Source organism: Lithobates pipiens, unplaced genomic scaffold (assembly GCF_037356315.1).
Source record: "Lithobates pipiens isolate NorthernLeopardFrog02 unplaced genomic scaffold, aLitPip1_a1.2 Scaffold_28, whole genome shotgun sequence".
Taxonomy (NCBI): domain Eukaryota; kingdom Metazoa; phylum Chordata; class Amphibia; order Anura; family Ranidae; genus Lithobates; species Lithobates pipiens.
In genome coordinates this window covers 183,127,188-183,140,650 of record NW_027507789.1, presented here as the reverse complement: position 1 = coordinate 183,140,650, position 13,463 = coordinate 183,127,188, and the positions used below count along the sequence as shown (strand labels likewise).

Below are 13,463 nucleotides of genomic sequence, written 5' to 3'. Positions count from 1 at the left end.
TCTACAGCTTGGGTCAGCTAAACACATTGGGGTATGAAGATAATCGTACAGGAGTTAACACCTCGTGAAGATAAAGTAGTTACCAAGAGTAATGAAGGTTTCTCTAGTAGCCTATTGTAAGTGTGTACATGTGGCAGGTATAATAGCTTCTAGCAGGAGGAGTTGTTGGCACTCTCTCCATGAGCAGGACTGTCTCCCATAGCAACAAGAGCAGATGTGCACCACAGAGGTCCCCAGTTTGTACACAGGTATAGAAGAGGAAGAAGTGCATGCATGGATTCAGCGTTAGGTGCATGGCAGGGCTCCATACCATTACTGGGAGTGAGGTAGTGGTGATACACTGGACAGGCAGAGAGGGCAAGGACTCTGCATATCCCTTCTAAATGCATCAGAGACCAAGGCGGTGGGTATGTAATACATCACAAGAGTTTATTAGGGACCAGCCATCTTTTCCAGTAAAGGTACCCCATGTGCAAGGCAGTGACTCTATCCAAAGTGCCTATTGTAGCCCAGAAGAACCCACCCTGGGGTAGTCCTCTCATGTGACCCTTGCTTGCTGCCCAATGAGGAGGGAAAGATGAAGGATGTGACTGCCACTACTTGACCCCTACCCTACTACAAGCTGACCGAAACTACACATTTTTTGCCAGGTCCAACAATTCCTAAAGATTTATTTTAATTGCATTTTTAGCTCCTGGAGTTCGGATTTTAGCAGCTGTAGTGCATTGCCTACACTTGCCTTGCTATGTCTATATCACCCATCCAAATCATACCAATATTAAGCGCCCACTTCTTAGAGATTATAAAAATGTATGCTTAAAAATTAGACACTTTGGAGCAGCGACATACAGATATAAGGAAATCAGTCATTTGTATTACTGGAATCAGTCATCAGTAATTTGGAGAGGTCCATAACAGAAATTAAAAAAATAAAACATAATAAAAAAAAAAATCATGTAGTCAGACATTTTACAATTGACGTCAAACATTCAACCTCGTATATGGGAATTTTGAACAAAACACTTTGCACATGACTGGATGTTTTCAATGAACATCACTCCATTACATTTTAGTACATTAACTCCAGTAAATGCAGTACAATTTACAGTTATGGATTTATGTCCTACGAAAATAAACTACAATGCAGTACAAGTATTTTTTTTTTTTTTCTAATTTGACTCACACCAAAAATGATTTATTAAGCCACATGAGATATTGGCCTACTATAGTATCCTCTACTAGGTACGATGGCCAGTCTGACATTGTTTGGGAGGCATAGTGGTGATGTTGCTTGAATTTTGCTTACTTTTTTCTTTTTCTAGTTAAAGGGTCAGTGCACACCAAAATTATATTTCAGTTCTTTGCAGATGTTGGAGAGATGACAATTTCTTATATGTCCTGGGAAACAATTGGTGAGATGCTTATGCTTGATTTCGTAGATCTGCACACCTGTGGCCAGTATATGCGCTCCATAGCAGTTAAAGTTGGGCCACCCAAAGGAGGGTGGGAGCTACCCAAAATTCCTGGATAAACAGGAACAAAATCATCTCAAATCTCACTTCTCAAGTATCCAAAGCCAGTGCAAGCTCAGCCCATAAGGTTACATTTAAAACTAAGATATTACTATTGAGTTGGTTGGACCTTTAACTTGCTACTGTTTTATCTTGTATGCTTATATATATAGGACATATAACAAGACAACAAAAATGACATATTAAATCTAAAGAAAATCAAAATCAAGATTCAATTTGTCATTTTTTTTGGTGCAGGTTCAAAAACAACACTGGCTGGTCAGGTCATCATCTCTTATTTCCTTCCTCCTTATTAATCACCCCTTAAAATTCTGCCAACTTAGACCTAGGCCTTGATGCCCTTTTTCATCTAGGCCCAACAAAACCATTGGCCATCCACAACAGGTCACAGTCACTAGCCTTCTTGAAGATTACTTGTGTCTACTGTTCTCTAGTTTTGTCCAGGTTATCATAAGGCTCGGCGGGGTTGCATCTTTAAGTACAGAAAAATAAACAGCTGTGAAACTTCACAGATGGACGTGGATGGAAAAGTACAGAAAAACATATTATTTTAGCATTAGAGTGTTACTTTTTTAATTAACAAGTCTTTAGGAACGCCTTTAGAAAGCTGCTGCTAAATCTGATTGATTCTGCCATCAAATGATAGAAAAGTCATAATTTGATAGACTGTGTGTTGATAACAGAGCTTTTGAGTTGCTGGAACGATTGTCCAATTCGTGATGTACGTGTTTTAGTCTGAAGGGTTATTTATGACTCTGTCTCTTTCTTAGAATATATATAATAATTACACAATTTATTTGGGAACTCTAGAAATACAGATAATGAGGTAGAAGGGGGACATCAAGTAGGAGACTGTGGGTATATTTTAGGTACAATGAATAATTACAAGAAAGGTATAAGAAACCAAAGAAGCTATGATGAAACGAAGATGGGTTTATCCTGTCTTGAATGGAAATATTGCAACTGAGGTACTTTTATTTCAAAGAAATTAAATTTGTTTTAAAATTATATATTGATATATATTATATTTAATATAATTATATATTAATATAGTCATTATATTTTAAATATATAATAATAATTATTCATAATTATTATTATAATAATTATATTATACCGTTATTACAAGTAAAAATTGTCATAACACAGGCTAGTACAATTTAGGTAATTAATTTTGCCATCAAAGTCAACAAGCAAAGAAATAAGACTAATTAGGAATAACGTAGCTTGCAACTATAAGCTTAGGTATCTTCCAATCAAGAATATGTGTAGTGGAAACCAAGGGGCAAGATTGTTTTTCTGAGCCATACAATTGGACTTGGAGGAATACAGCAAGGATTACAAGTTTACACAAATTTGGATTTGGAGAAGGAATTCAGTGATTGGGGTTATAAGGAAAATTTTTTTTTTTGTTTTATGATGCAGCCACCATGTTAGCAGGTACTATACAGGCATTAATGCTGAGCAGATATGTTTCAATAAGTTTGACAAGGAGACAAATGCATGCCATGGGGTGGAAGGATGAAAATTAGGCAGAAGAATACAGGCATTACAGTTGGCTGAGGTATTTATGCATAAGTCATGGTAGATATATAGAAGGATGAAATGTTGCATAAGCATAAAGCAGGCTTGGCAGTGACATTCATACATGGGTTTGGTGGAGGTGTATTAATATGAGGTGTAGTAGAGGCATGCATCAGTCTTTACAGAGGTAATCGTGCATGAGCCTTGGTATATGATTAGGATCGTTAGAAAAAGAAATGTTTAGAGATGCTTAGGCTTTGCTGGGTATGCAAGGATGAAGCCGGGTAGAAAAATGAATTCATGAAAGAAGAACACAAAAAAACAGGGAAATGCAAAGCGATACATGCATTATGTTAAAGATCCACCTAGTTGAAGAGCTCATGTTGCTTGGGCCAGGCAAATTTTTACATGGGCTGAGACTCAGTTCTTAGCAATGTCAGGTCACAAATGTCATGTTCAAATTACGTCTTTAGTTCCATTAGCAAGAGAAAATTAAGTGTCTCAACTGTAGCTTTTAAAGGACATATCATGGGAAAGCAGATCACTGTGAACATTAGAAGAAAATGTATAGGTTTGAACTCTGTTAAGTGACATGAGCTCTAGTAATGGGATATAATAGCGCTAATGGGGGAGTAGTTGAAACAAGATGGCAGTAGCAAGTTCTTTTTGAGCAGAGACACAGTGAAGCATAGGAGAAGGTGCAGGAGTGAGCCAAGGACACAAGAGAGATGAGGACTCATAGAGAAGGGGAAGCAGCTACACAACCCCAGGCACACAAGGTGCGGTGTAGGGGACATAAGTGTTCCAGGTAGCCAGCCCATGCTTCTCTGGTGGGCTCCTTGCTTCCTGGCAGTGAAGGTGAGCCTGGGCACTGTCCTCACAGGGGTCTTCTCAGTCCGAGTAAATGATGAACCCAGAGAAGGTACTGTACTTGTTGTTATTGCCCCCATGAGCTTTACCACCGTCCAGCTTAATGTAGACTTCATCTCCTGCATCCAGGTGGAGGATCACACTGTTACTGGCATAGTCGTAGTTCTGGTCTGCATCCTGGGCAATGGCACTGGCACGAACCTGCAAAGAGAAGCAAAGGGGGTTTATCTGTACTGGAAGACTAAGCAAGTGGTACAAACTTAATGGAGAGCGTGGAACAAAGAGAAATGGAACACTTTCTGAAAGGTTTACTTGAGCCATTTTTAGGCGGGAATATTGTCGTAGTGGGAGCAGTCTAACATCAGTAGTATGTAGAAAACACATGCTACCAATTTCCCAACTGTAAACAGTAAGTCTGTCAAAAAAATATTGCTCAGTTTTAGGTGGTCAGGGTCCTGTAAAATAATCAAACAGCTTCTTAAAAACCCAGGAGATCCATATAGGTAGACCTTCCCAGGCTCAAAGATTCTACTCCCCACTACAGCAGATATCTCTATCTCTGCTTTAGGACAAGAAATTGTGTCACTTGGTCTAGACTGGGGATTCTTTTAGAATATATTTGCAAAAAAAAAAAAAAATCACAATTCAGGTGACACCATTTCATATATAATACTATAACAAGGCTCTTGTCTTGGTTGAGCTGGTCTTAGGAAAACTGGGGATCATTTTTTTTTTTTTGAGAAACCCACAATTTTAGAGTGAGCCACCTATACCTGAAAACAGTAGGTTAAACATAGCGGTGAAATCATTATATATATGGAATAACGACACAGAGAACCCATCTCATGTGGCAGCCTCCTAATAGCCTTAGTAAATGCTGAGATGAGAATTATGATATGTAAATTTTTCCACAGGAAGAACCACAGGTTCAAACCAACCCTCCAGAACCTATCCAAAATTGAAATAAAGTCTTTGAACAGATTTACCCTTTAAATGCACACCCACATTTAATGTCTGCTATTGTGTCATGCATCTACCTGCAATGCAGACAGGCAGTGTGTGGTATTATAAATGGCCTACCTAAAGTAGTAGGAGAACAAGTAATTAGGCTCACTTGTTTATTTGTCATGGAGGACAAGACATTTTAAGAAAAGCAAAATAAGAAAAATAATGCACTAATTAGGCAAAATCACAAGGTGTAATTACCACTGTGCTTTAATCTTGCAAGATTCATCAGAGCAGACCTACAATTGTACGGCGATGGAGAAATCTGATTCAGTTTTCTACATCACAAAGCCGATATATTTTTATATATTTTTTTCCCTGTATTATAAAGCGCAATGACTCTAATGCAGTCAGATCCTTGACTCTCCAGGCTCTGAATCCCCGCGTTCCCTATCGGAAATCAATGTTCAGGCATGGTGCAGGCTGCTCTCAAGGGGTTAATCAGTAATCCCTCTATTTCCAGTGAAAGAGCGGACACCATTCTGACAGGACAAAAGCACATGTGTAGCGAGACAACGACTCGTACACAGTACCAACAGCACAGGTGTGTTAATAAGGAGGATAAACAACACACTGTGCTAGTAATTAATGTCTCAAGTCACAAGCTCAGCTGCCAAGAACTAAGAAGACATTGCACAGAGAGAGAGAGAGAGAGAGAGAGATGGAGCGGGGAGGAAGATGACTATGTGACTCATTAAAAGTCCCAGTCCTCCCTGCAAGAAAAAAAAAAATATACAGATAACATTTTTTCAACAGGCAACTAACAAATGAGGTAATTCGTTTGAGATGATAGGGTTAAGTTAGCAAGCTACTCCCTACTACTTAGTTCCACCAGAATCTATCCCAATTCATTAATTCAACACTGTAGACTCTCTTCTTAAAGAATTGCAGCAACGTCCTCTTTTATGTTGACATGCAAATGTTTAGGTGTATATATATAAGGAAGTAATTTAGTCTAGACTTTGGTCCCTGATGGCCAAATTAAAGCAAAATGGTGCCTTTAGAGTGAATCCAGCTTTCACATCAGTAATGGAAGGGAAGATAGGTAAAGATGGGCATGACGGTTCTTCAGCCAGTGAATATTGATTAATTGCTAGAGCTGTTTAAGCAATGTACACTTTTTAAAGGCAGAATGCTGTTTGTATATATATATATATATATATATATATATATATATATATATATATATATATATATATATATATATATATATATATATATATATATATATATATATATATATATAAGTAGCACTGACCCCTGAAGGAGCTGTTTATTGGGCTTACCGTTACCTTCTTGTCTGTGTCTCCGTCTAGGTATTCCCCTGGTAGATGTCCCAAAGAAATGTGGAAACTGACACTGAATCTTCTTTTGGGTTATTTATTTGAAACAGAAACAGAGTCTCTCGGTTTAGAATAGAGGGTTAGGAGTAAGTTCAGGTACTTTAGACTGCAAAAAAATGGAAAGTCTCTTATAGAAAAATCCAGAGAATAGCAACCATTTCACAACTGGATTTCACAACCCACGCATAGACCTCCTCTCACTAGGCCTAGCAGCCGGTAGGGTGTTAGGTAAAGTCTCTGCCACAGACTTGAGTGTAGAATATTTGACAAAGTCTCTGCCACAGAATTGAACATACTGAGGGACATAGACAAATTTAAAGAGCTATCATACGGTACCAGTATCTCTCAGCCGATCCGGCGATACCGTATGAGTGTAGATCCATGAAGTGTCCTTCAACTAAGCCTCCAGGCTCCTTCAGAGAAGCCAGCCTTGCACACAGCCTTCTCCTGAAGAGTCCTCCCCTGGGGTCTGTCCAGTTGCTGGGCCTCTCCCTTCAGATGAGACGGCACCGGACCACCTTTGTATCAATAGGCCCCCGAAATCCATTCATGCCTGTCCCTGCAGTTGCGTTGCCTCGGGCCAGCCATCCCCGAGACTTGAAATGCATGGTTCCGGACCCGAGGCCAGGAGGGCCATGGGGCTGGTCAGGAGGACCACCCGAACCGAACAGGCAGACAATAATCTCTGGAACCGGAACCCCAAAGCACATGATGTCAGTACCTTAAATACCACCTCCCAGAATGCACAGCAGGAAAACACTCCCACTGGGCTGGTTTCCGAAAGAACAGCGGCATTCAATACACCCAGCTAAATTGCGTTCTTACTCTTGCTAGCGGTGACAGCGACATCTGCGGCCAAGGAGAACCCAGTGCAACCCAGCTGGACTGGTACTGAAACCAGAAATTTAGAAAATTTGCCTCAAAACCCAACTGTGGTTTCAGGAATATTAACTTTGAAAAAACACATAGCGCCTGCTCGTCAGGAGCCAGCGCTACACACACATATATATATATATATATATATATATATATATATATATATATATATATATATGCAGTAAATACAAACAATATTACCAAAAGTATTGTGATGCCTGCCTTTACACATACATGAACTTTAATGGCATCCCAATGGTGCTACGCATAGAGTGCAGCGTTCAGGAATGCACGATTCACAGGGTGCAGAGTTTAGGGGAGCACTACACACCTAAAAGTTGCACATCTAGGTGTTCTAGCATGATCAGCCTGGACTCCAACCAAGCCACACTCCCCCGGAGCTTAGTCATGGGGATAGGGAACTCATGCATGTGGTCAGTATTTAAAGAGGGGTTCCCACTTAAAAAAAAAGTCAGCAGCTACAAATACTGCAGCTGCTGACTTTTAATAATCGGACACTTACCTGTCCCAGGGACCGGCGATGTGGGGGATTGAAGCCCCGCTCATCTCCCCCTCCGCTCGGCGGCGCCGGCATTTTAACTGTGAAGCCACAGCCATGCACCCACTGCGCCGTCACTGGCCGCGCAATCATCTGGGACCGGTTACGTGTCCCAGATGATTGACAAGAGGGAGGGGGGAGAGGCGATCTCCCTTCCTGCGCAGAGGTGACGTCAGGAGCCCAGGCACCGAAGCAGGCAGACTATGAGGGACCCCCCAGCAACAGGCATAGAGTTGAGTAAAAAAAAAAATTCTCCAAATTTTTTTTTATTTTAAGCACATTAATACATTTTTTTTTTGGGATGGAACTACCCTTTAAGCATCATCGGTAGTCACTCATTGGATGTGAACAGGTGTATGTGATTTATTATAATGGGTGTTTGAAAGTGAATTTTGTCAATGCAATTAAGCCTATGGTGCTACTCTCTGTATAATACATGCTGTTGTGGGTGAACAAAAAAGAATATATGTAATGCTGATACACCATATAAAACCAATAAATCAAAAAACTTTATTAATGTATGTGTAAATGAAAATGATAAGACATTTATTTTTTAATTGATTTTTTAAAATGTATATTTTGGTTTGCTCCTAATTAAAAATACATATTTTTTTTGTTGTTGTCTGCTATTGCGTGTGAAAAACACAAGAAAAGTATAAGAGAATTAAATTCCCTAAAAAAGGATGTAAAGTGTATGCTAAACACAGGGTACAGAGTTCAAGGGTGTGCTAAGCACAGTGTGCAGAGTTCAAGGGTGTGCTAAGCACAGGTTGCAGAATTCAGACTAATGCCATGTACACACGGCCGGACTTTTCGACAGCAAAGTTCAGACGGAACAAATCTGTCAGACAATTCGATCGTGTGTGGGCTTCATTGGACCTTTTCTGTCAAAAAATCTGATGGACTTTAGAAATAGAACATGTTTCAAATCTTTCCGCCGGAAACCAGTTCCTATGGAGAAAACCACTCATCTGTATGCAGGTCCAACGGACAAACAACGACGCAAGGGAAGCCATTGACTATTGGCTATTGAACTTCCTTTTTCTAGTCCCGTTGTACGTCATTGTGTTAAACGATCAGACTTTGGTGTGATCGTGTGTAGGCAAGTCCGTTTCAGCGGAACTCCGTCAGAACTCCGTCAGAACTCCGTCGAAAAGTCAGTCGAAAAGTCCGTCAGAGTTCATTCTGATTGAAAGTCCGGACGTGTGTACGTGGCATAAGGGACTCCAAAATCTGTATAGCCAGGAGAATGGAAAATGTATGTTCTGGTGCTGATAACTCCTGCGAGGGTAACTTTTTTTTTTTTTTTTTTTTTAATAAAGGTGAGCTAGGAGCCCTGAAAATGTACTTTCCTGGCTGGTCTAAACTTGATGGGAAGCACTACACTTGAGTGATACCCCACAATATCACTATATACTGTATATATAGAACACACACTCATATGTACAAAGACATTTTAATTTAGAAAAGCATAAAACAGAAACCCGATTACACTGGAAACAACCATGCATATACACCTATTCAAAACTTTTCTTAGGACGTTTTGCTAAATATCAGGCCCTCCCCTCTTTTAATGTTTAATGTTTCCTGTTGTGAACTCCGTGCTCCTGGTCTGTCGAATGGTATTGGCTGTCCTGGAAGAGGGGCAATAGGGTTCATAGAAAGACAGGCTAAAGGTGGTAAGGGCATGACCAGAAGAAGGAGGCCATGCCTCCATTACATGTAGTCTTGGCAACCGTTTTTTGTTAGCTAAAGAGGAGACATCTCACTCACCTTGTCCTACCTCTCCGGCCGCGAGTGACGTCACACAGCGCCGGCTGGACCGTGCGTGTGCCCTACAGCAGACACAGCCTGACAAGACGAGGAAAGAGACTGCAGTGACTTCTTATACCATCACCACTCGTTCTTGGGAGCCAACACAGTTATACAAGCCGGGAAGGGAGACATACATCCTGCTGTACATGTGATCTAAGTCCCATGTTTGTGAGCGCAATCCTCTATTGTTTGATTTTGCATTTGTATCTTTAAAATGGAATTACACTAGGGCAGCCGTGCGCTCTCTTTTACTTGTATATTACTGCAAACAACCATGCCTACCAGATCATCAAACCATCTTTATTAGAGTGAAATTAGTCCACAAAATGAATATATAAAATATTATCCAAAAATGTAACAAATGCATTTACTTGATGCTATCACTACGTTTTACAACCCCCTCCTAACATGGTCTTACCCACCATAGACATAAGATCTTTGCTATTAGCCTATGCCCCTTTGCCTACAATTGTACTTACCCAAGAGTGACCCACAAGCTGATCCCTCTTGAAGAATGGGACACCCTCCTCCCTCAATTCCTTCCTCTTTTCCCGTTCTTTTCCCACTTCTCCCTCATTCCTCTACTGATCTTTTGCTCTGTCTTTCCTTTACTTTCTTTACCCTGCTCTTTGCTGCATTTTTCACCTTTCCTCTATATTGGAAAGCTAACGTTTCCTATTCCCATCCATGAGAGTATATAGTGAAGTTAGCCTACCCCTCACATACTTTAAAGTGGTTGTAAACCCTCCCCCACAACTTTGTCCCATGTAAATCAGCATACAAAAACCCTAATGAACACTACTAGTAGATATCTCCTTACTTGCTTAGTATTGTTGTAATCCTTGTTGTTCTGTAGAATGAAGTCACTGAGCATGCCCAGATCTCCCCTGATTTAAGGCATACTCTCTATGTCTTATCTATCTGTTATCAGGACTTCCTACGGCACAACACTGAACTCTGCTAATCACTCAGAGCTTCCTCCTACACACCATGTGACCTCACATACAGTCTAAACTTGGCCATTACTGCAGTCTTATCAGCTGAAGCTGATAAGTCTGACAAAGGGAAACATTAGACATTGGCACAAGTAAATACTATGAAATAAACAAGTAAGCTATGAACAAGGAAGCATGGTTACCATAGAAACGTTGGATTGAGAAGGAGGCTTGGTTAACAGTACAGGAAGTGCTCAATGTAAGGGCGGAAATACACTCCACTGTGGACTCAGAAAACAATACTTAAGATGGTGCTGCCTAACCCCTGGAAACAAGTTTTTTAAAGTTTCTTTAAACAGTAAGTAATATGCGATTTGGGCTGGATTACAGTGGCTATAGTCTGTTAATGACTTATTATAATGGACTAAATGAAAAGAAGCATCAGAGTGGGAGAGTTTACTTCCTCTTTAAGTTTGATGGACTGCATCTTGGGGTACTCTATGTCTCACTGATCTATTTTTTTGGAATTCTTAGGCCAAAGCCATGCTGTTCATTGTAAACAGGTAGGTCATATGTCCTCCTCGCCCCTGTACTAGTGGGTTGACCTCCTGTCCATATGTTTTTTTTGTCATCTTGCTTTTACTATGCTCATTATTTGTCTAGACTTTGCCTCGTCACCTACGTATTACATGGCAATTTTGCATTAAATGATGGCAAGAAAAATCTGACAGGGGTTATAACCCTCCCTTGATCCAAAATGAAAAAAATAAAAAAGGTTTGCCTATAGTTCTACTTTAAAGCAGATGTAAGCCCTAAATGAATGACATTTCATTTGACAAAGCCCTCAGAAACAATTATAATGTTTTTAATACAGTTAATTAACCTTTATCATCCAGTGTTGCATCTAAGTGCTGCTGATCTAGACAGGAAGGGTCTAAACAAATACATTAATGGCGGGATCGCCAGATTTATTTAAATGAAAGCTACAGATTTGAATTGATTGAAAGTCACTTTTGCAACTACAATAATATACTAAAGGTTTTAATGATTGGGTTAACATATACCTAAAATATCCAATAATATACATGAGATTTGCAAAAGACATATTAGAGTTGGCTCGTGAAAATAGTTGAAAAAAATTTGCACAAAATTAAAGTTTTTACTCACAGCAACCAACGAGACTTCATTAACTGTTAGATAAAATGCAAGGTGAAACCGGACTGGTTGTCAGTCTATGCCCTGGGTTTGAAAAGGTCATCATGCCACCAGGATGTATGGGTTGGGAGACAGCAGAAGAAAAACAATACCCAACAAGGCTAGGAAATAAACACCCAATAATGCAGAGATATTAAAGTACGTTAGAGTGCTGAATATTGGTTGGTTGCAGCCTCATCTAGGGAGCTCACATAGAGTTACTAATATCTAATCTGTTCTCAACCCAAGCTGACAGCTTTCTAAATAACTAGATTTCATGCAGTTCAGTTTTCACTTTGTCAAAACACAAGATAGATAAAGTATATTATATTTATTATTTCCTGTACCCCAAGGTACCGGTTGGTTTGATTTGTGTGCATTTACTTTATTTGGGGTAAAAAAAAAAAGACATACTGCAGTGTTTGTCTGAATTGCTGTTGTCAGTTACTTCAGTCTGTTTCTAACATAGAAAACAGAGGTCTCAGCTGCTTTGATTAGAACAGCATTTATCAATCTTTTACCCCAGAGGAACCCTCCAAATAATCTCCAAGTCTCAGGCAACTTGAGATAAAATTAATTAATCTGTGTCAGTTCATTACATTGGTGGTCAGTGGGAAGAATGTCCCTTACGTTGGTGGTCAATGGGAAAAATGTCCCTTACATTGGTGGTCAATGAGAAAATGTTCTTACATTGCTGGTCAGTTGAGAAATGCTCTTTATCATGGTGGTCAGTGAGAAGAATGCTCTTTATATTGGTGGTCAGTGGGAAGAATTCCTACATTGGGGGTCAGTTGGAAAATGCTCCTTATCTTGGTGGTCAGTGAGAAGAATGCACTTTATATTGGTGCTCAGTGGGAAGAATGCCCTTGCGTTGGTGGTAAGTTGGAAAATGCTCCTTATCTTGGTGGTCAGTGGGAAGAATGCCCCTTATATTGGTAGTCAGGGGGAAGAATGACCCTATTAAAGGGGTAGTCAGAATGCCGCCCTTAGAGACAGCTAAAAAGATCATGTTATGCCACTGGCTCTGCCAAGCGGTGTTGGAACTGGAACTAAACAGGATAGATAGAAGCTCAATCATGCACAGCTCAGGAAACCCCTAGCAATCTTTGGAGGAACCCTAGAGTGCCATGGAACCCTGGTTGAGAACAGCTGGATAAGAATGTATGTGGACATTACAGTGGCTAATCATGGTCCCTTTGTAAGGTGTGACCTTCCATGAGAAAACAAACACTTGGACATAGTAATGGAAAATCAGAGGGCATCCTGGAGTTTACCCCACTCTACGTAAAACAAACAAACCCCCCCCCCCCCCCCCCGAAAATGTATCTATTAATGTACTCATAAAAAATATTAAGACACCCCCTTCTTAACACTTGGCTGTTCCATTGTGGCTGTCAATGGCAAAAAAAAGAAAAAAGTGCAGTTCCATGCAGTTGCCATGGGTAGGCAGCCCACTCTCAATGAATGGGTTGCCTTAATTCAACACACGTCAATGAAAAAGTAACAGCCCTGCATTTTTTTTTAATGCAGAGCATGCAACTCATGGTGTGTACTTTGTGCTGCACTGCAGTGTGTGCCTGTTGGCACCAATTATACTTGTGAAATAAAGGAATAACACTTAAACTAACTATTATTATGCTACTGATTCATGATATAATAACACCAGGGCAATAGGCGCTTAGTAGGGGAGGAACTAAATGCCCTCCAAACAGCCAGCATCAGATGGATTACTGACATCCACTGGTTTACATTGGAATTACAACCCTCCATCCAGGGAACCACAGTGCCAGCAGCAGGTGATCGAGCAGGT

At 40.2% G+C, this 13,463-nt stretch overlaps 1 protein-coding gene across 2 annotated transcripts in view; it reads right to left on the bottom strand.

Annotated features, from left to right (window-relative positions):
• Nucleotides 1-408: 408 nt before the first annotated feature.
• C1QL1 (complement C1q like 1) overlaps nucleotides 409-13,463 on the bottom strand; it is a 153,228-nt gene continuing 140,173 nt past the window's right edge. The window contains exon 2 of one of the 2 annotated variants that reach the window (XM_077460078.1): nucleotides 409-4,127. In XM_077460078.1, the coding sequence (XP_077316204.1) occupies nucleotides 3,948-4,127 (180 nt within the window). In that variant the 3' untranslated portion in view covers nucleotides 409-3,947. The remainder of the gene's footprint in view (nucleotides 4,128-13,463) is intronic. The other variant, XM_077460079.1, reaches the window with a different exon arrangement.